Source organism: Lepus europaeus, chromosome 3 (assembly GCF_033115175.1).
Source record: "Lepus europaeus isolate LE1 chromosome 3, mLepTim1.pri, whole genome shotgun sequence".
Classification (NCBI taxonomy): Eukaryota; Metazoa; Chordata; class Mammalia; order Lagomorpha; family Leporidae; genus Lepus; species Lepus europaeus.
The window spans coordinates 42,919,381-42,946,637 of record NC_084829.1 but is presented as its reverse complement, the minus strand read 5'-3'; the positions used below and the strand labels follow the sequence as shown (position 1 = coordinate 42,946,637).

The following is a 27,257-nucleotide window of genomic DNA, read 5'->3' as shown; positions in this document are numbered from 1 at the left end:
TTTTTTAAAAGACCCCTCAAACAGCCAAACTCCATCTAGGTTTCCCGTGTGGGTGGCAGGGGGCCCAGGGACTTGGGCCACCTCTGCTGCTTTTCCCAGGACATTAGCAGGGAGCTGGATTTGGAAGTGGAGCAGCCAGGACTCAAACCAGTGTCCCTGTGGGATACCAGTGTCACAGGCAGTGGATTAACCTGCTATGCCACAATGCCAGTGCTGAGATAGAATGTTTTTTTAAGTTAAATCATGGATGGAAGATGTGTGAGTTATAAATGAGCTCGGGGTACCTGCAGCCGGTCTCTAGACTTCGGCGTTGGTACCCGCCCTGGCCACCTGTTGCAGGAATAACCTCACAGCAGCTGGGCCCTGGCTGACTCTGGCAGAGGCTCTGGATATGTCTGGGTGAGAACCGTCTTTGCCTCTGTCTATGGGCTCATTCCTACTCCTTTCTCCCCACCTTCTGCATGCACAGCGAGGGCACAAGAGGGAGGAGGCTAGCCTAGGGACAGAGCACTGGGCCAGGAGTCAGCAGGCCTCAGTTTCAGGCCCGGCTCTGTTACTCCCTCTGCAGGCTCAGCTGTGGTGCACAGAGAGGTTAGACTCCAGGGTTGTCTGAGGGGTCTCCTGGCTGTCCCTAACTCCAAGGCTCTGCCTACCTTTTTTTTTTTTTTTTTTGACAGGCAGAGTGGATAGTGAGAGAGAGACAGAGAGAAAGGTCTTCCTTTGGTTCACCCTCCAATGGCTGCTGCGGCCAGCGCATTGCGCTGATCCAAAGCCAGGAGCCAGGTGCTTCTGCTTCTCCTGGTCTCCCATATGGGTGCAGGGCCCAGGCCATAGCAGAGAGCTGGCCTGGAAGAGGGGCAACCGGGATAGAATCCGGTGCCCTGACCAGGACTAGAACCCAGTGTGCCGGCGCCGCAAGGCGGAGGATTAGCCTGTTAAGCCATGGCGCCGGCCATCGTCCTACCCATCTTACAGGCTTGTGCTGGTGACAGAGTGACACTGTGAGAGAGGAGAATGATGACCCTGCAGCGACTCCTCCTTGCAAACATGTGCACAGCACGCCACACCCTGATTCTGAGCAAGCTTGTCCTTGCTGTGTCTGGGAGGACGCCCCAGGCAGGCTCTGACTTCACACAGAGGCTTCCATCTTGCTTTGGCTGGCAGGAAAGAAAGCAATGGTGGAGCCGAAAGCCAGAGCCCCCGGTGAGGTTGCAGGGTGTGGAACTTGGGCCAAGGACATCAGAAAGCAAGTGAAGCTGGGGAGTTGGGAGGAAATCATTAGAGCAAGAACTGTAGACAACCCAGGGGACTGAGCCAGGCCACAGAGGGCAGCACAGCTCCTTTGTCCCTTCATTACTCTGGGTGCTCCCCACCCAGTTGGGACAAACGCCCGCCCGATGAAGGACACAGCCCCCAACAAGACTGCTTTCACTTCCGATGTCAGCTGCAAGCTCCGGGGTCTCCACACCGCCCATACGTCCCACTGATGGGCGACAAAGTTGGGGGGATTCCCACTTCGCATTCACATTTGATAATTCACCAGGACAACTCAGAACACACAGGGAAGTGATGCTGTTAAGATGACAGCACGTCAAAGCGGCCCGACCAGCAAAGCGCAGAGCCACATCGGTTGAGGTATGTGGATGGGGGGAGTTCTGGGTGCCAAGCTGCCATGGCCTCTGCCTGTGGACTCAGGCTGTGTCACTGGGTCACCCTCCAGCCACTCAACATGGGCCACAACCAGGAAGCTCTACTGGGCTTTGTCTCCTGAGTTCTTATTAGGGTCTCATCACACAGGTGCGCATGATGAAACCACGGCTGGGGCTAAGTCTGCTCTCTCTGCTCTCGTGTGGCTCCGAGTCCCCGTCCGCTCCACCACATGGTCACCTGATGCAGCACAGCAGCACTGACTTTAACATTTTATTTATTCGAGAGGCAGAGAGACAGAAAGGGAGACAGAGCGAGAGTTCCCGTCCTGTGGTTCCCTTCCCAAATGCCCACAGTGGCTGAGATTGGGTTGGAATGGGAGATGGAAACACAACCCAGGTCTCCCACATGGGTGGCCCAAGTCCTTGAGTCAGCACCTGCTGCCCCCAGGGCTTGCATTAGCAGGAAGCTGAAGCTGGAAATGGAACCCAGGCACTCCCACGTGGGCTGCAGGTGTCTTACATTCATTACAATAAATGTCTGCTGTCTGCATTTTTTAAAAAAGATTTATTTTATTTATTTGAAAGACAGTTGCAAAGAGAGGTAGAGTCAGAGAGAGAGGTCTTCCATTCCACTGGTTCACTCCCCAAAATGACCACAACAGCCAGAGCTGAGCTGATCTGAAGCCAGGCGCTTCTTCTGGGTGTCCCATGTGGGTGCAGGGTCCCGAGGACTTGGGCCATCTTCTACTGCTTTCCCAGGCCACAGCAGAGAGCTGGATCAGAAGTGGAGCAGCCGGGACTCGAACCAGCACCCACGTGGGATGCTAGCACTGCAGGCCAGGCGTTAACCCGCTGCGCCACAGCACTGGCCCCATGTTTCTCGAGAGGATTACTAGTTGTATGCTTCTTAAGCATCACAGCAGGCAACAAATGATGCTGGTTCGTCCTCCTAATACTAATCAAGCTTGATTATTTGGTTCAGGTGGTGGTTCATGGGTCAGGCTCGCTTTCAACGACAGAAACCTTAAGATTATTGGCATGGGCCGGCCCAGCAGCCAGAGCAGCTGCGTACACCTGACCGGCCTTCGCTGCCCGCCCTCGCCTTCGGGAGCACAGGAACGGGGAATGGCAGGACGTGGCACGAAAGCAGGTATGCGTGCTACCCGCAGCGGCACGCCTGCACGCATGTTCCGCTCTGTCCTGGCCTTGACAGCTTGGCAGTCTATGCCTTTTTGTTCTGAAGCACCTTCCACGTTGGGAGCGCCGGGCTGGGCCCCGCCGTGTCTGCCTCTGCGGCGTTTCTGCGCGCAGCCGGCCAGCCAAGTGCTCCCCCGCCTGGGCTTGGTATGGTCTACGACCTCCCTTCATCTCTTCTCACGATGGTTGCGCCCACATCACCGGAAGTGTTTGCTTCTCGGCCTTCCCGTCAGGCTTCGCGGCCCAACATGGAGGGCCTTCCCGGTCTGAGCTCCTCCGGCGGAGACTCTGCACCCGCTGGGTCAGCCCCGACCTCGATGACCCTGGCGCAGCTCTTGCAGGTGGTTCAGCAGGGCCAGGAGGTCCCGGGCCTGGAGAAACTGCACATTACGGCAACCCATGGCGAGCCCACGGCGTCCGTGCTCCCGCGGAAGCCCAAGCCCTGGGAGGCCGCGGGCCCCTCTGACCCGCCGCGCGCCTCCGTCCTCGGCCCGGGGTCCCAGGCCCCCGCCACCCTCGGCTAGAGGACCGGCCCCGCCGAGGCCGGCGCCTTCGGAAATGAGTACTGTGGTTCCTAAGGTTCGAGGGACTTTGCCGCCGAGACCTGGAGCGCGTGGCTGTGTCCTGCAGGAACTCGCGACCCTGGCTAACCAGCCGCGGCCTCTCAACTGGAGCTGATCCTGGAAGCATCATCAGGATGTGCTGTAGTTGTATTTCTGAACCATACCATCCGTTAAGAAGAAAAAAAAAAAAAAATCCTTTTTCGATTCTTTACATGCAACTGAAACAAAGCTTACACTTTACTGCTCGCGGTGCGTTTTCATTTCAAAGACCCTGCCCAGGCCAACCCACAGGGAGGGGTTATGTGGGAGATCGGAAGTGCTTTACTCTGGGGTCCATTTATTCTGGTTGTAATGGAAAGCTAGAAGCCACGTGGCATCTGCGTCTTAGCTACTTCCCAGGTAGCCAATAAAAGGTTTTATTGTTATTTTTTCTAACCTTCTCAGAATGTGCTCAAAGACATTGAAATTCCATACCATCTTAAAAAGGCAACTTTGGTTGACTTGGGGTCTTGGAGCCAGGTGATCAGACAAGGGGTTGAATTAGAGCAGAGCATTCCCATCGCCGTCTGGTGATGCCACTGCATCTACTCTTGCTCCTTAAACTGGATTGTTCCATCTACAAAGCCTACAAGACACCCGATGTGTAGGTTGACTCCTGCAAACAATACACACTAACACCCCCTCATGGACTGTGTCATAGACTAGCTTTTCCTAGCAATAAATGTAGTCCCATTTGTCCAGGAAACTGTCATGGTACATTAAGAACAGCACAATTCTTATGAAAACTTTATTCATAAAGAACTATACATTTACTTCTATTTGGCATAATTCAATAACCAGACTGGCTAAAGGGTATCAGCTTCATTGTGCAGAAGAGCAGAGACATTGTTCCCGTATTTATTTTTAAAATATTTTTCAGAGGGGGAGAGAGGTCTTCCACCCATTGGTTTGTTTCCTAAATGGCTGCAACAGCTGGGCTGGGCCAGGCGAAAGCCAGCAGCCCAGCACTCTCCATCCAGGTCTCTCACAGGGTGGCAGGGAGCCAAGTACTCGGCCAGTTGCCTTCCTAGGCCTGTTAGCAGGGAACCAGATCAGAAGTGGAGCAGGCTGGATCCGAACTGGTGCTCTTACATGGGATGTCCACATTGCAAGCAGCCATCTTAACCCACCGTGCCATGACCCCAGCCTGTCCTAAATAGTATGACAGATCCGAGGTACAAGGCCTGTGTTTCCAGACTCACAACTGTTTTTCCATGACTTGTTAATACATCATTTTAAAGTAATCCGATTTCACAATGTTTTACAGTATAAGAGTGACATCTTCTGCCAGGTGAACTCTGGAGCCAACCATACTAATTAATTACCTCACAACCTGGCATGTTTTAATGCATTGTTTTACTGCTAACTCATTCCACAGCTATGTTTAAGGGCTCCATGAGCCAAAATTAAAGCAAAGTTGATTTGACGGGACCCAGGAACACAGCCCTAAAGCAGGTTTCCCTGTTTAACTTAGGCCTGGCACATCCTCACCAATGGCTTAGATCACAAGCTGAAGCAATTTTGGGCTGGACCGCTGATGAAAGACAAAGATATACTGACTGACTAACCCCTCCCTCCCCAGGATTAATTTCCCCATAACTCTTGTTGCTGGCCTATTATATCATTAACAGGATAAACAGCAAGACTTCTGGGGTCTAGAATATGCAAGGAAAAGGTCCAACTAAGCTGTTTATTTGGGGCCTTAAAAAGCCACAGTGCTAATTTCACTCAAACCGAGAAAACGGTTCACCACTTCCCGATCTGATGCTTAATCATCAGGGAAACCAGGAAATTCAACCCCCAAGCCAGAGGGGGAAAGGGTGGGCATTTCCAGACTTACAGATGGCACAAGAAGCCACAAGAGCTGCCAGTGTGCTAACGGAAAACACCCAACTGGCTTGATGGGAAAAAGCCACCTTGGTCAACTCCGGTATTCTGCAGGATACGGAACCAGAGATTAGCAAGATGAAGGCCTGGGAGACCAACCCTCCTTAAGAGCTGGACTTCCTTGCCCCAAGGGCTCAGCTGCCTGAGAGGGGTTCTATGAGCTCCCTGAAATTCCAAGTAAAATTTTGGGTATGTGTGTTTGCCCGGTGAAAGGATCCTTCCTTTGAAAAATTCTGAGCTAAGAAAAGGAGTACGCCAGCTGCAAGCTAGAACAGAAAAGCCATCAGACACGTTGAGAGCCAGCCAAGTGAGAGTGCCTGCAGAGTCGTCACTGAGCAGCTGGAACATGGATCCACAGCAGACACAGCTGAGCACCTGTTTTGGTGCTCCGCTTCCTAACTGTATTTCAAGTCTCTTCAAAACAAGGCCTTGGTAGCCCCCAAGTCCTGGGAAATCTTGACAGATGCTCCGGCCATTCACCAAAATCAAATGCCAGGACAGAAGCTGTGACAAAGGAAGACTCCTTCCTCAATGGTCGGTGCTGAGTCCAGAGGAGGCAGCACCCAAGATGGAAGACAGTAGAACCTCTCCTTGGAACGGGGTAGGGAGGAGGTGCCTGCCATGATCACAACTATCTTTCCCTTGATCTGCCCTTTCCAGTTCCGGGGATAAGGAAGAAAATCTTCTCTGAAGATACTTGATAATAATTCCAAAAAAAATCTTTTCAGATATCCTGAGGAAGAAAAACACAACTGTAGTACTACGAGAGTAACAGCAGCATAAAAAACAATTTCAGAGAGTTCAGATTTCTTAACTTTTTGGAAATTATTTTTGAAAATCAATTTATTAGAGATTCACAGAGAACTCCAATCTGATAATTCATGTCCCAAATGTCAACAGCCAGGGCTTGGCCAGCCAAAACCAGGAGCTGAGAATGCTATCCAGGTCTCCCACATTGAGTGGTAGCAACCTAAGTACTTGAGCCATCACCTGCTGCCCCACAGGGTCTGTTATCAGCAGAGAGCTGGAGTCGGGAGCCAGAGCCAGGTATGGAGACCCAGATGTGGGATGCAGGGGTCTTAATGGTTAGGCTAAACATCTGCCCTGAAGTTGTTTTTTATTTTTTTCTTTAAAAAATTATTACTTTTTAAAGATTTTATTTATTTGAGAGGCAAAGTTAGAGAAGAGACAGAGATCTTCCATCTGCTGGTTTACTCCCCAGATAGCTATAACAGCCAGGGCTGGGTCAGGCCAAAGCCAGGAGCCAAGAACTTCATCCAGGTCTCCCATGCGGGTGCAGGGGCCCAAGCACTTGGGCCATCTGCTGCTGCTTTCCCAGGCGCATTAGCAGGGAGCTGGATTGGAAGTGGAGCAGGTAGGACTCCAAACTGGCACCCATATGGGGTGCCAGCACTGCAGGCAGAGGCTTAACCTGCTATGCCACAATACTAGCTCTAGTTTTTAAAATAATATTTCTTCTCCATTTCCAGCTAAATGACCAAAGCAATACAGAAGTTTCCATGTTAGTGAACATTTTTTAGCCTGTAACTCTTAGGATAAACACAGCCTCATGGTCTGATTGGGCAGTCACTGTTCCAAGCAGGTCTCCATCCATGAGACCAGCCTCCTCTTCCCCTCCAGAGTCAAGGCTACTCTGAAATCCTCTCAAAGGGTAAATGCAAAACCAGCTATTCCACGGCAAGGAATGGTTCATCACAAGGCAGCCAAGGGCAGCCGTGCCCCGCCTCACCTGGGTCTAGTTCAGCTGGCGGATGAGCTGATTGATGCGTTCACCCCGATAGCCAGGTGAGCCCATCTCCTTGAGGAAGCCCACTCTGTTCTTGGTAGCATGACGGGCCACTGACAGTTGGAAAGGGCGCAGGAACCTCGCAATATTCTGGAAATACTTCCCCGGGAAGGCAATTTCATGAATGAGGTCTTCCAAGCAGATGACACCAAATCTCCCTAAGAAATGCAAGGGCACAAATTCCTTTATTTGACACTGGTCTAGCATAACTGAGCTCTAGATGCAGAGCTGGGTGCTATGGCAGGTTCCTGGGACCCCAAAGACAGACCGTGGGTCCAACATCAAGACGCCCGCTTTCTGCCTTAACTGACCGCTAACCGCAGCACTCACCCAGGTGCTCCTCAATCATGGTGTTGTCTGTCAGAGGGATGCTCTTATTGTTGACCCTTGCTTGTCCACGTTTCAGGATGAGTTCCCGGACAGACTTCAGATTTGGAAATCTATGGAAGGCAGAATAAAAAAGAGCCTTAGCCACTGCAGTACCACGGTCACGTTACATTCAGCGGGCTCCGTGTAGCACACTGATCACTTGGTCCTGCAGCCTGGCCGAGGGGAAAGGTTTGGAAAGTTCTCCCCCACCCCATTCCAGCTGAGGAGCTTGGGAATCAAGCAAGGAGATTAAAAAACTAGAGTGGCCCTGACTATGTAACTAAATTTTTGGATACAAATATTCACCGAGCAAAAAAATTTCTCTGGGAAAAAACAAGCATGCAAGAACAGAGACTATGTCCCGGCTGAAAGTCTGCGACTCCAGCCTCAGGTGATGTCTGCTCCGGGCGGGGAAGAGCTGGAAATGAAACCCAAGCCTCTGCTGCATTTCAATGCCTGAGGAGCAGTACTCTCACACAAGCACTGCCCCAGCTCGGCTTGCAGCAGTTAAGAACTAACCTCTCCTTCACCCACCTGAGCCTCTGCCTGCCAGTAAACACGCCCAGCTCTGCTGCTGTTCAGACCATGGCTGACCCCTCCCCATGTCCCAGGGTTCTTGATTTCTGATGACTCTGGTCACAGCAGAATGAGCCTGAGCATTTAACACACTCGCCTGCGAGCTCCTGTGAATTCACATGGAAATCCTACTCACCCCCAGGTCACGTAAGGCTCCACTATCCGCAGCAGTTTTAGGTTTTGGGGGGTGACCTTGACAAAGATGCCACTGAACAGTTTCTTCAGGCGAAGTCTTGCAATGGTCCTCTCCACCAGTGAACTCACCCCGTTAATCCTGAAGTGAACGGCAACACAGTCAGGCTCTCTCTGTCTCAGGTCAGTTCCACAAGTACTCGGGAATGTGGGCTACTGCGTTGGGCATCCACAAAGACACAGACCACGTCTTGAAAAGCTCACTTTGGGCAACGTTGTGGTGTGGCAGGTCAAACTGCCACCTGTGACAAGCCAGATTCTGATCCAGCTCCCTGCTAATGCGCCTGGGAAAGAGCAGAAGATGGCCCAAGTGTTTGGACCCCTGTCACCCACAACAGAGACCCAGATAGAGTTTCAGGCTCCTGGCTTCAGTCTCGCCCAGCCTGAGCCATTGTGGCCATCTGGGGAGTGAACCAGTGAATCAAAGATCTGACTATGCTTCAGGTCAGCACTGTGGCATAGTGGGTAAAGCTGCCACCTGCAGCGTCGGCATCCCACATGGGTGCCGGTTCTAGTCCTGGCTGCCCTCTTCTTTTTCTTTTTTTCTTTTATTTTTTTGACAGGCAGAGTGGACAGTGAGAGAGAGAGAGAGAAAGGTCTTCCTTTGCCGTTGGTTCACCGCGCTGATCCGATGGCAGGAACCAGGTGTTTATCCTGGTCTCCCATGGGGTGCAGGGCCCAAGCACTTGGGCCATCCTCCACTGCACTCCCTGGCCACAGCAGAGAGCTGGCCTAGAAGAGGGGCAACCGGGACAGAATCGGTGCCCCGACCGGGACTAGAACCCGGTGTGCCGGCACCGCAAGGCGGAGGATTAGCCTATTCAGCCGTGGCGCCGGCCTGCCCTCTTCTGATCCAGCTCTGCTATGGCTCTGGAAAGCAGCAGCAGATGGTCCAGACACTTGGACCCCTGCACCCGGAAGCTCCTGGTTTCAGATCAGCTCAGCTCTGGCCATTTTGACTGTTTGGGGAGTGAACCAGTGGAAGGAAGACCTTTCTGTCTCTCCTTCTCACTGTCTGTAACTCTACCTCTCAAATAAATAAATTTTTTTTTTTTTTCAAAAAGATCTAACCGTGCCTTTCAAATAAATAAAACACATCTTAAAAAATGATAGTAAAAGCTCAGTTTCAGGAGACACTCCCAGTAAACACATCACTTACCCGTGATGTGCAGCAATGTCTGGGGTGCTGTGGGAACGTAGAGGGATCCCTGAATTTGTGGGGTAGAAGGTATGTAGGGCTACCCATGACTGGCTAAGGCAGCTGGACTTGTTTCCACATGCAGTGGAAGCTACTCAAGATTTTAAGTCAAAGACATAGATTTCCCGACAGTCACCGAGGGCGGTGGCTAGCACAGATCTGAGTGGGACAGCAGGGGAATCCAGTGAGAAAGAGTTCATAAGCAGTGATAAGAGGGGTAGAGAGGACAGGGGTCAGATATTCAGACCCACACGTTTCACAGCAGGTGGCAGAGCTGGACGTGCAGCTAGACGGTACCAGGAAGCTGATTCCGCTCCATCCACTCCACTGTTTCAGTTCCTACAAGGAGGGCTCTCCGCCCCCACCCCCCAACTTCTGCACATGTGCCTGGAGTTCCGACACTGGTTCAAGTTCCTGCCTTAGCGAGGGCATCCTCAAACACCCCGCCTCCACTACCCTGCCCTTCCCGTTCAGGGCACTTACTTGAACCCTGCAGATAGAAACTCTGCACACTGTGCTCAACTCTAAATTCCAGGCACCATTTGCCTTAGGGGCTTGGGGCCTAGCATCTATATCTTCCCAGACAGGGGCCTAACACTGAATCAACAGTTGGCCCTAGCCTCAAGGAATCCAAAACTAAACCAGTTCCCTACCTTTGGAGCCGTACAACAAAGGCCAAGGAATGCTTGTCTGGCATTTCCAAGGCTCGAGGTTTTACTTTCAGTCGTCGGAGCCGGACTGCATCCCGTCGCTGCCGCCAGGAATCGTGCACGAAGGACTCCAGTCGCTTAAACCTGAATTCTTTTCTTTTCCTCTGTCAGAGAGATAGACCGTCGTCATCGGCATGTTCTGCCTACAGTCACCTGTATGCCTGCAGCTGTCATTCCTGATACTGACATATTTCTCCCTGTGTTCTACAAAGACAAGCGAACAAGCCTCCTCTATTCTTATGAGGGTATTTAATGGAGTTAAGATTTCTTTCTTATGGTGCCCAAAATTTTGAAGTTGATGCTTCGTTTTTACATAATGTACATATTCCTATGAATTTTTTTTGAGAGGCAGAGGGAGAGAGTGAGCCAATCCCAAACTGGTGCCAGGTGCCCGGCAGACAGCAGCCAAGAGGAGCTAGGAATTCAAGCGGGTCTTCACTCCCAGGTGGGAGGGCCCACCTCACCTGAGCCATCACTGCTGCTTCCCAGGGTCTGCCTAGCAGGAAGCTGGGGTTCCGATCTGGAGCCCAGAACTGAACCCAGGTGCTCCGATGTGGACCGCTGATAGGCTATACTCCTACCCCTCCATGAACTTTCTGAAGACCCAATCTATGTACGTTTCCAAAATTTTTTGCACCAAAAGAATGCTATGTTTTAATTCCATTTCCCATGGATTCATTGCAATTTCCTAGTATGCGGGAAAAGTGAGAAATCCAAGAAAAGATGAGAAAATGCGAATCCTTCAGATCTCTGAGAAATAAAAAGTAGGCTACCGTGCTTTCGGCCAATGTTTACCAACAAGTATTTATGGAACCTAACATTATGTTAAGTGCCACGAAATACAAAATAAGCATCTGTTTCTTGTTCTCTAAATACTAATCTCCAAAGACACTTAGAATCTGAAACAATGGGGCGGGTGGGGGCTTGTCCAAGGCGAGTCTAGACCAATGCGTGCTGAGTGCGATTCTCCAAATACAGATCCCAACGCCTTTTTCCCGGCTCCCCGGCATTACCTCCCTCTTGGCCAAAAGCTCCTGCTTTGCCTGTGTGGCTTTGAGGGCCTGATACGCCTTCCTCTTTTTCAGGAGATTTTCTGGAACCAATGGAATCCTTTTTCTTTGCCTGATACAGAAATTTCAGATTAGCAGCAATAATATTTATGAAACGAACACTCAGTGGATTGTTCCCATCAAAACCATATCCTAGGCTTTGGGGGATCACTTCCATAAAAAAATCCCCAAGGACTGAAATTCCTGGGAATCCTTCGATCTCAAAACGGGTTCGTAATGTTCACTCGTTCCCCAAAGCCTTAAAAACTCAGAAATCCCCAGGTCGCTGGGTTCGTCTACACGTGAGTCTTTTTATTTTTTTTAAATACCGAAGCCTTTCATAGACACTAGCAGCGATTAAGACTCTAGCGAAACTCAACGGGATTGGGGCAAGTGTAGACCCATATACAGGGTGACTACTTAAAGAGTGAGTGATCCGAAATCTCGCACTGTCTACACCGCTGCAGAAAGTCAATCCTCGCCCCCTGGAGCTAACCCGAACATCAAAACGACCCCCTCCCGTCTCAGCCCTACAGCGCCTCACTCATCATCCCCACACTCCGTAATCTAGAACATTTTAAACTGTCCTTGCTCTACAGTCCACCTTAGTTTGCGCCAACGAGGCATAAACACGTGGATGGGATCGGATACTCAACGCCCCGCTCCAGAAACTCAAAACACCCAACACTCACTCTTCTTCCGCCATCTTTCTTCAGCGGCAGCTACTGCACATGCGCACCGCCCCCCCCCAAGTTGTTGCCGAGAGGAGCCGCTCTACGTTCACTTGACCATAGAGACGCCTATGCGTACTTGACCGCACTCTGGAGGACCAGCACGGCCGGCGCCTACTTAGCAGCCGGGAACCGCTGCGAAGAGGGCCTGCCAACCCTGATTCCTGACAGTAGTTACACAGAGCTTCCTTCGCAATTTTCAAAACCCAGCTCCTTTCACTGAAACTATAGTCCCGCGGACCAGCTGGGAACAGTAACACGTTTCCCACAATGCACCTGGGCTTCCGCTGTCGCGTCGACGCGGCGTTTCCGGCGGGCGCTCTGCGCAGGCGCGAGGTCTCTCGCTGGGTCGGGAGCTCCGGGAGCTGCGGCTTTGGCGTGGATGGGAGCGGTTGTTTGTAGACGGCTTGCGGTGGAGAAGGCTGCCCGAGTCCGCGCGCTCAGCTCCGTCGGGGCCCTTGAGGGAGATGGTTAACCTCGCTGTATCTCGGTTTCCTTACCTGTGCAATGGCTGCCATGGGGCGTTCACCTCCCAGCGTTCCGAGGAGCTTACAATGCTCTTGGCACAGTGACAGTGAGCGGCTGAGCTGAAACCAGCAGTGCCACGCTGCCCCCTGCGAACTCTCCCCCGTGTAGCACCCGCCGCCGGGAATGTGCGCTGCTCGTGTTCCGGGTCTACATCCAGTCCTTGGAGACGACTCAGGTCTGTCGTCTCTGGAAGGCGCCAGAGCATCGCTGCTCCGGCGTTCCCATGGCCAGGACCCAGTTAAGGTGCAGGTGTTGATTCCGGGGTTGGGGGAGGGGCAGATTAGCAGGGCTCTGGTGTGGTCTCTGCTTGCTCTCCCGGAATGTTTTTCATGGTGTAAGAGAGTGGTCCCAGGTGGCGGTGCTGTGTTTTCGCTTTTGGATTATAGATGTGTTTGTTCCCTCAGCGCATCCGTGTTCGGTTTTCATTATTTCTTGATGCTACTGGCAGGGCGGGAACCATGCCTGCCTTGCTCATCCTGGGTCCTAAGGCTCTGGTGCCAGTTTTCCAATCTTTGCATAATTGGCGTTTTGGGCCAAAAATGTAGTTGTTCTTGGGACTGCCTATGCCTTGCATAATGTGTAGCTGCGTCCCTGGCTTCTGTTAGCAATGCCGGCAGAACCCCTGTTCTTGTGACAATCACAGATGGCTTCAGCTGTTGCCAAATGTGTGCCTCCGGTATTTATCCTATGGGTCTGGTGCAATGTCGTAATTTAACAGCACTTAAAGTCATCACCATCCTATATCATTGACTTGTTTCCCTAACTAGATTGGTATTTTTTTTCCCCTTGATTATTTGAGAGGCAGAGAGAGATCCCTCATTTGCTGGTTCACTCCCCAAATTTCCACAACAGTTGGGGACAGGCTGAAGCCAAGCACCCAGGGACTCAAACTGGGCTTCCCAAGTGGGTAGCAGGGAGCCAAACTTGAGTCATCACCCCTGGCTCCCAGGGTCTGCATTAGCAGAGAGCTGGAGTGTCGGAACAAGGCACCCTCCTATGGGACCCAGACACGTAACTGCTAGGTCCGATGCCCACAGATTGGGTGCTGCTGGAGGGTGGGGAATTGAATTCTAATAAAACACCTGTTAACACAGCGGGTACCACCTTCAGGGGCTTGTGAACTGTGGCTGAGGTCACTGCTTAAGACATCATACCGTAGGGGCTAGTAAGCAGTCCCAGCAGATAGGGCCATGGACAGAGCTGCTCACTACCTGATGGATCAGCGTCAAGGGACAGGACAGTCTTCAGAGTCACAGAACTGTCGCTGGATGCTCATTCGTACAGCGCCTCACCATGTGTGTCACAAACGGGCCAAACAGGAGGAACTGTGAGGTGTAGGTCATGCATTAAATCAGGAAACAAACGACAGAAATGCCAATACTTTGCTACTTCTGTCCAATGGATAACAGGTATCTGTGGTACTATAATCCTGAAGGGAGAAGGAATTTCAGGGTCATGAACAATACTCCCAGCTGAGTGGGGCCTTTTATTTTTTCTTTGCTGGAGACAAACATCTTTATTAAAGATCCTACCTAGGCTGGCGCCGTGGCTCAACAGGCTAATCCTCCGCCTTGCGGTGCCGGCACACCGGGTTCTAGTCCCAGTCGGGGCACCGGATTCTATCCCGGTTGCCCCTCTTCCAGGCCAGCTCTCTGCTATGGCCTGGGAGTGCAGTGGAGGATGGCCCAAGTGCTTGGGCCCTGCACCCACATGGGAGACCAGGAGAAGCACCTGGCTCCTGGCTTTGGATCAGCACGATGCGCCGGCCGCATCGGCCATTAGGGGGTGAACCAACGGCAAAAGGAAGACCCTTTCTCTCTGTCTCTCTCTCTCTCATGTCCACTCTGCCTGTCAAAAAAAAATTTTTTTTTATTTGAATGGCAGAGTAACAGAGAGGGAGAGAGTGAGAGTTCTTCCATTATCTGGTTCATTCTCCAAATACCTGCAACAGCCAGGGCTGAGCCATGCTGAAGCCAGGAACCGGAGCTCTATCCGAGTCTCCCACACAGGTGGCAGGGACCAAAGTAGTTGAGCCATCATCTGCTGCCTCACAGGCACATTAGCAGGAAGCTGGATTGGGAGTGGAGGTGGGGCTTGATCCCAAGCACTCCACTGTGGTCTGCAGGCAACCCACGTGGTGGCTTAAGCCACTGCACCCAACGCCTGCCCTGCAAATAAGACTCCTTCTAGGATCAACAGTTTGCGGTTGTCTGAATTGACTCCACGATCCCTTTCTTTTCTTTTATTATTTTTAAAAGCTTGAGTTATTTGAAAGAGTTAGAGAGAATCTCCCATCCACTAGTTCACTCCCAGATGGCAGCCACGGCTGGGGCTGGGCCAGGCCTAAGTCAGGAGTGAGGAACTTCTTCCAGGTCTCCTATGTGGGTAGCAGAGGCCCAAGCACTTGGACCAGCTTCTGCTGCTTTTCCCAGGTGCATTAGCAGGGAATTGGATTGGAAGTGGAGCAGCCAGGTCTTAAACCAGTGTCCATATGGGATACCAACATTGCAGGCAGCGGCTTAACCTGCTATGTCACAACGCCAGCTCCCAGGATCCCTTTCTCAGTATATCCTTGAATTAGTTATTTCAGTATTGCCTTCAATTTCAGATTATTTGGGATTCTACTCTTTTACCTAAGAGAGTTGAGCAAAGCCTTCTTAGTAAGGCAAAACCACCTCACCCAACACACGGCAGCGGAGCTCCATCTGTAATCTCCCATCTGTCCCAATCCTGTTCTCGGGTTATGACTCTTGTAGCTTCATTGCTTTGAGTTCTGCCCTGTGCATCCTCTGAGAGTGACAATGGGATACCAGGCAGCAGGAAGGGGAGTTGAGCAGATGACGGAGAAAACAACATGGCCGGCCGGCACCGTGGCTTAACAGGCTAATCCTCTGCCTTGCGGCGCTGGCACACCGGGTTCTATCCCGGTTGCCCCTCTTCCAGTCCAGCTCTCTGCTATGGCCCGGGAAGGCAGTGGAGGATGGCCCAAGTCCTTGGGCCCTGCACCCGCATGGGAGACCAGGAGAAGCACCTGGCTCCTGGCTTCGGATCAGCGCGATGCACCGGCCGCGGCGGCCATTGGAGGGTGAACCAATGGAAAAGGAAGACCTTTCTGTCACTATCCACTCTGCCTGTCAAACAAACAAACAAACCAACAAACCATGGCCAACAGTTTTTGATCTTGACGAAGAACAAGCTGAAGTGGGGAGGAACGGGGAGAGAACAGGTGAGGGGCACAGCCTTGAGAGTTGAGGACAGACACAGGACAGCCAGAGGAAAGACTCAGTGTGTAGTAGGTAAGGCCAAAAGCAGAACCGAAAAATCAGCCCCTCTGAATTATTTCCAAAGTGATGGGGCATTAGCATGTTCACTCTCCACACTTGTTCAGTTTCCCACCCTAGGAAGTACAGGGCCAGGACAATCTTCCTGCTTCGCAGGCCAAGACACTGAGGCAGAGAGCAACTTACAGAGATGCATCTGCTGCTGGGTGGCCGCCTTCCGGGTTCTGCTCCCACTTCCTGCCCACCCGAGACGTTGCTTTCCTTGGCCTTGCTAGGGGTGATTTTCCCCTGAGAACGTTCTTGCCTTTGCAGGTGCTGTCAGAGGCCCCACCCCCACCGCCCAGAGGAATACAGCTGAAGCTTTCAACAGAGGAGTGTGGCCAGAATGCACTTGACCCTGGGCTGGGCTCCCACGCCTGCGTGTGCGCGAAGCCAGCTTTCCCCCTGGACTTCACATTTAATTACAAAACCCTTGCTCCTCATTCCTGCACGAAGCATCCCACTTTTCTCGAACTTAATGCAGAAAGCCATGCCAAGAGTCAGGGCGCGCAGGGACGGACTGCAGCTCGCTGCCAGGGGGCAGTGTGGGACGTCTGCTCCCACTGCCGTCCTGAGCCCCAGGCTGGCCCCCCAGTGGCAGGGATTTGTGCGCTTGCTCCTTGTAGACTCTGACTCCCTCGCTTATCCTGGGGTCTAGCTGCCGCACAGCCAAGGGCTCCAGAAATGGCTGCTGGTGAACGCCGTCCACCTTCACTGGGTACCCAGGGGGGCTGAACTCCCGTCTGAGAGAGCACCGTGGGGCTGAAGCAGAGCCAGACCCTGGAGTGGGGCCCAGCCCCTCCTGTTCCCTGACGTCCCCCCTCCACCAGCCCCACAGGCACCCACTGGCCACTCTCCCTGCCTCAGAGGCCTCCTGAGCCCAGGGCCCGAGGGAGGATGTGGGTCCCACCGAGCAGCAGGATGACCCTGCCTTTGACCTCTTCATCCTGGGGACACTCCCATCGCGCGGGGCCTGGAGGTGTCTCCTTGGCAGGGAGACAGGCTTGACCTCGGGGCCACGCTGCAGATGACACTGAGGGCCCCATCTCCTGATGTCATTGTTCTGACTTCCGTTCAATACATGGGAACAGCTTCCTGCTGACACCTTGATTTCCTGCTGCTGCTAGTGCTGGGGTCTGGGAGCAATTAAACCATGGGGGGAGGGGGTGGTGGTGCTGTGGCGCAGCAGGGTAACGCCCTGACCTGCAGTGCCAGCATCTCATTTGGGCGCCAGTTCGCATCCTGGCTGTTCCTCTTCTGATCCAGCTCTCTGCTATGGCCTGGGAAAGCAGTAGAAGATGGCTCAAGTCCTTGGGCCCCTGCACCCACGTGGGAGACCCGGAAGATGCTCCTGGCTCCAGATCGGTTCAGTTCCAGCCGTTGCGGCCAATTGGGGAGTGAACCATCAGATGAAGACCGACCTCTGTCTCTACCTCTCTCTGTAACTCTTTCAAATAAATAAAATAAATCTTTAAAAAAAAACATAACGGAGTATAAGCATGAATTCTAGCCCTCAAAGAAAAATTTGCCCCCAGAAATATACTTCACCTTCTGGAAGATTCCCTAACGGTTTGGGTGCCCACCTGGGTGGGCAGGACCACAGCAGGCACTCATGGGACTGATTTTACAGATATGGTTAGAAAGGTTCTGCTCCACACGGTTTGGTCAAATATCTAACACAAAGGGAAACCTATTAACGCTGCAATAAACCTCACATAAAATAGTTTTCTTAACTAATTCCTTAGCTTTCTGCTCGTCCTGGTTGAAACAATGAAGAGAACTTCTGGCTGAGTGAGGCTCCCTTACTCCACTTCTCAGATGAGCCCGGGACCCAGCCCACAGGAGTAGGGGTGGGGGTCTCCTCCCCAAGCAGCTTGGTTTTCATTTGTAGCTGGCTGGAACGGCTGATATTAAAACCCTGCCCCTCGCTGACGGTGCTGCCTTTGGCAATGGCATTTACACTTACCTGCTCCTTCCGGGCCAGGCAGCCACTCCTACTTGCAAAATCAAGACAATCACAGTTGCACATTTTCCCAAATCTTTGGCTGTATTGCAATGGTTGTTTCATTTTGTAATCTCCAACTAAACATTTCCTAACCATGGATTAACAATATAGTTACTGACTGGTTTCTTTTAACAGTATTTATCCAACATAACAAAATAAACTGCAATTTGTTATACTTTTTTTTACAAAACATTTTATAAATATTTTTACAAAATGTATACAAAGCAATTTCAAGTGAGACATACTATACAAATGAAGGTATTTAAGCAAATAAAGCCCACACCACACTGACAGCGAGTGACGCGTCCTCTTATTTAAGTCAAGTCAGTCTGTAAGGCCTCCCTAATCTAACAGAGTCTACTAAATTCTTCAGAGCTAAAATATTTCTTTTTCGTAATTGCCAGTTTAAAATTTGCTTTATCTTTAGGCAGTACTTAAGGACACAGAAAATCAAATGCTTAATAACAAATTCACACTTTTCCACAACAACAACAGAAAAAAAAAAAAGAGAGAGAGAGAGAAAGAAATAAAATGATTTTTTTTGTTATTGAGTACAAGTAGTTTTAAACTTAACTTTGACTAATGAACCTGAACAACTGGATGCTGGCCATCCAAGGCTGAGCTCTCTCACCCTCCAGCAGAGGGCGCTCCACATGCGAGCCATGACCCATGTGCGCATAACCTAATCACAGGAGTAAAGTACATTTTGTAATCTTCATTTGTCATTATCTAGAGTCTTTCCTCCATAAAAAGTAAACTGACACACAAGGACACAAAAATTTACAAGTTTCATTTTGGTAAGTTAGGCTCTCCATTTGCTAGACAAGTGTTTGGTTAGAAACTCTGTTAAGATGGTGTATAGAAAAGCGAGGGTTGGGGTGGCAGGGCAGGGCAGGGCTGGGAACAAAGATGAGTGACAACTGTACATCAATCTTATCTTGTCTCTTAAGAATTTCCAGTGATTCGCAATAATTCATGTAATTCACAAGCAGCCTATTGTGAAGGCTTCTGGGCATCAAATTCCACAATGAGAAACATTTGATCAGGAGGGACCATCTTTAGGTCTTGCTAGGAATTAGGGGAGCATGAACCCTAAGAGAAGAGCCTATGAAATCACGGGGTTCAGGGCGGGGTGTTACCCCAGGGCTGCCCAAACAGAAAATTCCAACTGGCAATACCAACTTACCTAATATGTTACAATACAGGGTAAAGGGGAAACCTGCAACTTGGACATTGGCACAAACAAGGAAAAAATGGTAACCTCAAAATGGCCCAGATTTTCCGATATCTATTGGCCGGGCACAGGGGTGGGAGGAAGGGACATTGCTACGATGCAGACCCGCGGTCTCACCGTGCCTCTCTGTGTGGTGGGACAGAGGGGCAAGGAGGGAACAGGTCTGTGCTGCTGTTTGTTTTCTATCATCAGAAGCGTTCCTTTCCATCCTAGGCCAATCTGGAAAAGAAACGCCCAACGTGATGACAGTGGGGGGGTGCCCCCAATCTGGGGACAGCCAGAGCAGATCCTGGCAACATGCTAAGGTGGAGACCGGTGGGTGCAGCTCTAAAGCCGGGGGAGAAGCAGAATAGATGAGAGGGCCAGTGAGTGTGTACCCACTGTCCCAAGTGGCCTCTGGGTCCGCGCAGCTCAGACACACGTGCACGCGCTCGAGGGGGGAGGGAGCACATGAGATACTGTTAGGTAGCTTTCCCAGTGACAGGAGGTAAGTGATGGTGACAACAGCATGGAGAATGGAAGTAGCAACCGAAATGGGATGAAAGGAACCTGGGAAAGCTCCCTGAAAAGAAGTACAAATAAACAGAGCTCTCCGGGATGTTCACGGGTAGGAACAGGGCCCTTGAACATGAACCCTGCCAGGGCGCATCCTTTGGCTCTCTCAGGGGGAATCCTGTGTCTCAGATCTTGCCTCTCAGTGGTGGGCTGGCTGGTAACCTTTGGTTTGTCTGTGTTTTGGTAATGATCGCTGCCGGGGGCGGCGGCTGCTCGCAGACAACAAGAAGCATAAACAGGGCCAAAGTCCGCTTAAAGTTGAAACTGAAAAATTACAACATAGTGTTCAAACGCAAGCGCTTGCGACTCGCGGCTGTTTGTTGTGGCAGAGGGTACGGAGAGAGGTCAGATGAAACAGAACCCAGCGACAAACAGAAACAGACATCGGATGTTGGCTACGTCCAATTAGAGAATGCAAAACTCGTGTTTTTTTCTCGGTAGCTCACATATATGTAGGCTTGTACATATATACATATTAGAATCCTCATGGCTCTCTCCCGGCCTCCCTGAACACTGCACCACTCAACTCGTTTCCTTAGCCTTTCCTTAGCCTGGTGGAAGGATCTCACAGCATGCTGTGGCAACACAGGAGGGAGCCCTCCCTAGCCCGAGGTCAGCACGGAGATGCTGAAAAGCTTGGGAAGCACTGCAATGACCCACAGGGGGGCCCGGATTCGCTGCTTCTGGCTCCTCCCAGGAGGGGCCACAGGGGCCGCCAGCAGCCAGCCACTTGCTGCTCAGAGCTGGCCGCGGGGGGTGAGGGCTTGGGGAGAAGAGTCACGTGGTCTTTCCCCCAACAAAAAACAAACAAAAAAAAACCCCCTCAAGATGACCAAACCGAACAAAACTGAAAAACCCCAAAGGCTAAATTTGGAGATGCAGTGGGATATTCTTTTAAAAAGTAGCTTCTATCAGTGCTGTTTGATTTTCTTTAATAAGTCTGTATTTTTCAAATGACTTATGATTGTCAAAATTTTACCCAGGGCCAGGCATACTGTGGTTTCATTGAGTTACAGTGTTTAAAAAAATAAAATAAAATAAAATAAAATAAATTTTAAAAATGACCATAAGCACTTGGAGAACACTTGAAATGTGTCGGGCCTATCAGACTGCTTGCTAACAAGGATTCGTTTTGCTCCAGGGGTCTCCCTGTGACCACGACGAGTATTGCTCTTAAACAAAGAACAGCACTGAGATTAGAAAGAACCACCTGTGATGAACGGTCAAGCGCGCTGGAGGCAGGAGGCCGGTTCCGTTTGCTTCTGCCGGGGAGGAAGGGGACGTGTCCGGGGCGGGCGGCAGGGGGCGCTGCTGCTATTAACACTCTAGGATACTATTTACAGCTGCTTCTAAAATGGAGTCAGTCTCCACGACGCCTTCGCTGTGGTCCGGGATGAACTTTTCCAGGCAGTTTTCCTGCGAAGCCATTGGCGAGAAGTTGGGGAAATCTAACTCGACAGCGCCGCTGACCGCGGGCTCGCTCTGGGGCGGCCGCCCGGCCTTCTTCAGTTCCAAGATGTTCTTAAACGTTGTTTCCAAGCTCTTGGTGAGCTGCAGGTCCGGCTGCGGCTCCCCGGACCCCTTCATGACGTCCGTGTGTAAAACGTCGCTCTTTGGGGGACTCCGCGAGGTGCTGTCCTGGAAGGAATTGTTGCACGCCCGCTCCGAGGGGGACTCCCCCAGGATGCTGGCGAGCGGGCCCTCGGCGCCGGGCTGCGGCCTGCAGGAGGGCCTCCGGGGCGCCTCGGGGCCGGGGGAGCACTCGCCGGCCTTCGGGGGCTCCCTCCGGCCGCCCTTCTCGTCCGACGCGCTCCGGGACTGCAGCACGCCCGCTCTGTCCAGCTTCAGCGCTCTGCCGAGCCCGTCTGCCTTTGTAGAGATGGTTCCCTCCGCAGAGACCACGGTGTGATTAGGCACTAGAGGAAACTGGTCATGGTTCGCAGGCTCCGCCACGCCGGCTTTGGCTCGGTCCCTGCCCGGGGCCTTGGCCGTCAGACGGAGCGAGCTGGTGGTCCTGCTGCCGTGCGGGTCGCTCCTGCAGAACTGGGGCTCTGCAGCGGCCTTGTCGGCTTGGAGGGAGCAACAGAAGTCAGCCTGGAAGCCCTCTGGCAATGGGAACAGAGAGGACGTTAGGGAGCGAAGGGGGGGACGGCGCCTCAGCGGGCAGTGCCCAGGGCCACCCTGCCCCACCCCCAGCCGACGGCACCCCGGAGCACCCTGCAGGAGTGGCCGAGGTCACAGAGCCGCGGCTTTGAGGAGGGAGTGCTGGATGACAAGGGGAACACCCGGTGGGCAGGGCAGGGCGCTGCGCTCCGTCCCGACCCACTCCGTGTTATTTTCTGTCCGTTTTTCAGAAGGTCTGAAAACGCAAATCGGGGGCTGGTGGCAGCCTGGCTCCTCCTCCAGTGCGGGGCCCTGGGAAGGGGCACGCGTGGGGAGGGCGGAAGGCACCTGCACCCCTGCAGCCGTGTGCCAGGCGCCCAGCACCCTGCGCCCGGACCACAGCAGGAATGCGCGGCCCTGGGCGGCCAGAAAAGCCCCTGTGCAGCTTGGGGGCACAGGGTGGGCACGGGGGCTGCGGCACTGACGGAGGCAGGCAGGCTGCTGTCACGCCGGGCTGAGAGAGTATTCACTCGGAGTAAGGAAGCGACATACGGCTTTCAAAAAACCACACCGCCTATGTATGCGGTGGACGGGAATTTGCTGACCAAATTCAAAATAGGAGATCTAGGGGATACAGCCTTGTAATCTAAAAAATGACTCCATTCAACCAACTGGCTCAACAGGTACACGGGGCACAGAGGCAGGGGGAAGGACGAGTAGCCCCTCCTCTGTGGCAGTCACCTGGGGCCGGGCTAAGACGAGGGGGGAGGGCTGGTCTAAGCCAAGTCACCAAAAAAGGCAATAGGAGAGTTCAGGTCCTGAGAAAAAGGGACAGAAACCGACCCTGTGTTATTCTCTTCTTTTCTGGGAATATGGAGCACGCAGCATTTCCCTTGGCCTCTTCTTTCAGACCCAGTGTGAGGTCTGCGGGTCTGAGGGGACGTCAGAAAGTTCATAGTAGGCATGTGGCACAGCTGGTTCAGCCACGGCTGGAGACACTGGCATTCCATAGCCGAGTGCCAGGTCAGTTCCTGGCTGCTCCACTTCTGGTCCAGCTCCCTGCTAATGCACCCTGGGAGACAGCAGGTGATGGCCCAGGTGCTTGGGCCCCTGCACCCACATGGGAGACCTGGGTAGAGTTCCTGGCTCCTGGCTTCGGCCAGGCCCGGCCCTGATCGCTGTGGCCATTTGGGGAATAAACAGTGGATGGAAGATCTCTATGTCACTTTTTCAAATGAATAAATGTATTTTTTTTTAAAAGCTCATGGGAAAATAAAATTGAAAAGTTATTTTGAGGTAACATGTGTGAAACCATGAAGTTTTTTTCATAATATGTATTTCCCATAAACTTTTTGAAGTCCCCTCATATTCTATTTGTCAGTTTCTTGAGCCACATCAAATACAAGGTAGAACTTTTATACTTTAGTGCCAGAAAAGACATTAGAGAAATGAGAGTGAAGCCACAGAAAAATTAATAGTCCAATAGTAAGGTGATGAAATAAATTAACAAGCTACTATAATAAAATATAGGAAATATTATTTCCAAGACTACAGCAACATGATGAAAAACTTCAAGATACATGGCATACAAGAAAATTAGACTACAAAATCCTATCTAGAGCTGGAGAAAATGTGGAGAGGAAGGCATTCCTTTTATAAGATGGTGAAAGGGTGGGCAAGATTCCTATTCTCTGAATTACCACATTATTCGATTTAAGAAATTGTAGAGGCTAGGAAAAATTACAACTCATTGTTGCAGCCGGTGCTGTGGCATGGCGGACAAAACCGCCGCCTCCAGTACAAGCATCCCATGTGGACACTGGTTCGAGTCCCGGCTACTCCACTTCTGATACAGCTCTCTGCTGTAGCCTGGGGAAGCAGTGGAAAATGGCCCAAGTGCTTGCGCCCCAGCACCCTTGTTAGAGACCTGGAGGAAGCTGCTGGTTCCTGGCTTCCGATGGGCCAGCACTGGCTGCTGTGACCATTCGGGGAGTGAACCAGTGGATGGAAAAAGACCTCCTTCTCTCTCTCTGCCTCTGCTTCTCTATAACTGACTTTCAAATTAATTAATTAATTAAAAAAAAAAAAAGGGGGAACTCGTTGTTAAAAGGCAGAAGAATGTGGGCAAATGTGGACACTTGTGGCTGGCAGGCAGGGGCCGGGGAGGACAGCCCGTTCGCTGGCTGGGGTCCGGCCCGTTTTGTTTTTTTTTTTTTTTTTTTTTTTTTATTTTTGACAGGCAGAGTGGACAGTGAGAGAGAGACAGAGAGAAAGGTCTTCCTTTTGCCGTTGGTTCACCCTCCAATGGCCGCCGCGGTAGCGCGCTGCGGCCGGCGCACTGCGCTGTTCCGATGGCAGGAGCCAGGTGCTTATCCTGGTCTCCCATGGGGTGCAGAGCCCAAACACTTGGGCCATCCTCCACTGCACTCCCTGGCCACAGCAGAGAGCTGGCCTGGAAGAGGGGCAACCGGGACAGGATCGGTGCCCTGACCGGGACTAGAACCCGGTGTGCCGGCGCCGCAAGGCGGAGGATTAGCCTGTTGAGCCACGGCGCCGGCCCCGGCCCGGTTTTGTAACCTGCACACAGCCAGGCACTTGCTAGCATGCTGACCGTGCTTGTTTCTGGGCAGCTTTCTGTTCTCAGAAATGACAGGAGGAGGGAGAATTGTAAGCTTACAGTAGGGAAAAAAATCATCTAGCGGAACCAAAGCTCCAGTTTGGATTTCCTAGAAGAGATGTCCTCAGAGCACACGCGCACCACTCTTCCCTCTGGGCCGCCCCTCCCCGGCCCCGCGGCCCCAGAACTCCTGTTCTACCCGCAAGTCTCTCAGCCAACAGTCAGCTGTGACAGAGCCCACGGCCCTGTGGCCCCGAGCAGCGCAGCCCCCATCCCCACGCTCACTGATGTGCCTTACCAGGGTCCACGAGGGCCAGCCGCTTGTCCCGCGACAGGGACGCCCTTTCCTCCTGGTTGAACATTCGGTCGATCATCACCATCTCCGCAGAGGGATTGATCCGCTGCAAGCGAGAGCGGCAGTCATTTCAGGGCCTTTGCCTAGGAGCACACATCTCTCCGCGTCTTTGGATGAATGACGCGATCAGAAATGCAACTCTGCTGTCTAGGTTCTGGGTGCCCCACCCAGTCCCATCTCGCCTGCTTACATCTGATGCATTATTTAAAAATGTGTTTTTTGGGAGAGGTAATTTTTACGCTGGTACAAGATTCTCAAGGTAACTACAGGGCATGAAAACACAAGCTTCCCTTCCGTGCGTGCCTTGGACACCGCCAGCACCCAGCGTCTCCCCTGGAGGACATGCACACGTTCACAGACGACTTGGCTTGCACATGATGGTGGCAGCTCCACGCACTACTCAGGACATCTCCTTTCCTCCTTAGAAATCCTCCCATTAGGGTGACCCCCCCTTTTCTATTCCGCTAAGCTTTACAGTGTATTTTTTTTTTTTTTTTGGACAGGCAGAGTGGACAGTAGGGAGACAGAGAGAAAGGTCTTCCTTTGCCGTTGGTTCACCCTCCAATGGCCGCCGCGGTAGGCGCGCTGCGGCCAGCGCACCGCGCTGTTCCGATGGCAGGAGCCAGGTGCTTCTCCTGGTCTCCCATGGGGTGCAGGGCCCAAGGACTTGGGCCATCCTCCACTGCACTCCCTGGCCACAGCAGAGAGCTGGCCTGGAAGAAGGGCAACCGGGACAGGATCGGTGCCCCGACCGGGACTAGAACCTGGTGTGCCGGCGCCGCAAGGCGGAGAATTAGCCTGTTAAGCCACGGCGCCGGCTCTTTACAGTGTGTTTTTATAAAGGCTCTCCCTGTTACTGAAGCTTTGCCGTCCAGAATCAAATCTGGAGCAGCTATAAGATGATCTGGTCAGCGCCTGGCCCTTTCCTCCCCAATGACACGGCTGGTCCTTTTTGATGTCTCAGAGTTTTGTTTCAGAAAGGGTTGAACATATGAGAACTGTTAGACACTTTGGTGGCACAATCTTAAATATATATATTACATTAGGGGCTGGCACTGTGGCATAGTGGGTTAACCAGACGTCTGCAGCGCCGGCATCCCATGTGGGTGCCAGTTTGATTCCCAGCTGCTGCACTTCTGCTCCAGCTCTTTGCTAATGCACCTGGGAAAGCAATGGAGGATGGGCCCCTGCACCCACATGGGAGACTTGGAAGAAGCTTCTGGCTCCTGGCTTTGGTCTGGTCCAGCTCGGGCTGTTGTGGCCATTTGGGGAGTGAACCAGAGATGGAAGATCTCTCACTCTCTATAACTCTGCCTTTCAGATAAAATAAATGAATCTTTAAAAATTTACATTCAAATTTATTTTTAAATTTATTTGAAAGGCAGAGAAAGGGCAGACACAAAGAAAGAGAGAGAGGCTGGCGCTGTGGCTTAACAGGCTAATCCTATGCTTTGCGGCACCGGCACACCGGGTTCTAGTCCTGGTTGGGGCGCTGGATTCTATCCCGGTTGCTCCTCTTCCAGGCCAGCTCTCTGCTATGGCCCGGGAGTGCAGTGGAGGATGGCCCAAGTCTTTGGGCCCTGCACCCGCACTGGAGACCAGGAGAAACACCTGGCTCCTGGCTTCGGATCAGCACGATGCGCCAGCCTCAGCGGCCATTGGAGGGTGAACCAACGGCAAAAAGGAAGACCTTTCTGTCTGTCTGTCTCTCTCTCTCACTGTCCACTCTGCCTGTCAAAAAAAAAAAAAAAAAAAAAAGAGAGAGAGAGAATGAAAGAGAGAGAAAGAGAGAAAGAAAGCAAGGAAGGACCGGCGCTGCGGCTCACTAGGCTAATCCTCCGCCTTGCGGCGCCGGTACACCGGGTTCTAGTCCCGGTCGGGGTACTGATCCTGTCCCAGTTGCCCCTCTTCCAGGCCAGCTCTCTGCTATGGCCCGGGAGTGCAGTGGAGGATGGCCCAAGTCCTTGGGCCCTGCACCCCATGGGAGACCAGGAGAAGCACCTGGTTCCTGCCATCGGATCGGCGCGGTGCGCCTGCCGCAGCGCGCCTACCGCGGTGGCCATTGGAAGACCTTTCTCTCTGTCTCTCTCTCACTGTCCCCTCTGCCTGTCAAAAATTAAAAAAAAAAAAAAAAAAAAAAAGCAAGGAAGAAAGAGAGAGAAAGAGAGATTGAGAGATATTCTTCCATGCTCTGGTTCATTCCCCAATACTCCCCAAATGCCCACAAGAAGTCAGAGCTGGGCCAGGCCAAACCCTGGAGCTCAGAATTCAAAGTCTCCATCGTAGCCGGCAGGGACCCAACTACCTGAGCCCTCACTGCTGCCTCCCAGGGTGCCCATGAGCAGGAAGCTGGAACAAGAAGCAGAGCCGGGACTGGAACCCAAGTACTCTGATGTGCACCGAGGGCATCCCAGGTGGCACCCGGACAAAGCCCAACCCGGATACAGGTATGTAAGCACACACACTCCGACACTATACTGTATAAGTGGGTCACGTCATTGATCTCAACTTCAAAATGACTTGTAAGAGACCAATTTATAGGTTAACGTTTATGCAATTTAGAACTACTTCCA

General features: G+C 52.2%; 2 protein-coding genes across 3 annotated transcripts in view; both read right to left on the bottom strand.

Moving 5' to 3' along the window:
* Positions 1-4,182: 4,182 nt before the first annotated feature.
* Positions 4,183-12,211, bottom strand: RPL7L1 (ribosomal protein L7 like 1). The gene is made up of 7 exons (XM_062186135.1): positions 11,929-12,211; positions 11,201-11,309; positions 10,131-10,291; positions 8,224-8,361; positions 7,473-7,582; positions 7,086-7,300; positions 4,183-6,068 (listed from the first exon to the last, which is right to left on the bottom strand). The coding sequence occupies exons 1-6, from the start codon at positions 11,940-11,942 to the stop codon at positions 7,092-7,094; spliced, it is 741 nt and encodes a 246-aa protein (XP_062042119.1). The 5' UTR covers positions 11,943-12,211; the 3' UTR covers positions 4,183-6,068; positions 7,086-7,091.
* A 5,632-nt stretch (positions 12,212-17,843) lies between these two features.
* Positions 17,844-27,257, bottom strand: part of BICRAL (BICRA like chromatin remodeling complex associated protein) — an 82,829-nt gene continuing 73,415 nt past the window's right edge. For both annotated transcript variants that reach the window (XM_062186132.1, XM_062186133.1), the window contains exons 9-10: positions 24,628-24,730; positions 17,844-21,714 (exon numbers count right to left, since the gene is read on the bottom strand). In XM_062186132.1, the coding sequence (XP_062042116.1) occupies positions 20,927-21,714; positions 24,628-24,730 (891 nt within the window). In that variant the 3' untranslated portion in view covers positions 17,844-20,926. The remainder of the gene's footprint in view (positions 21,715-24,627; positions 24,731-27,257) is intronic.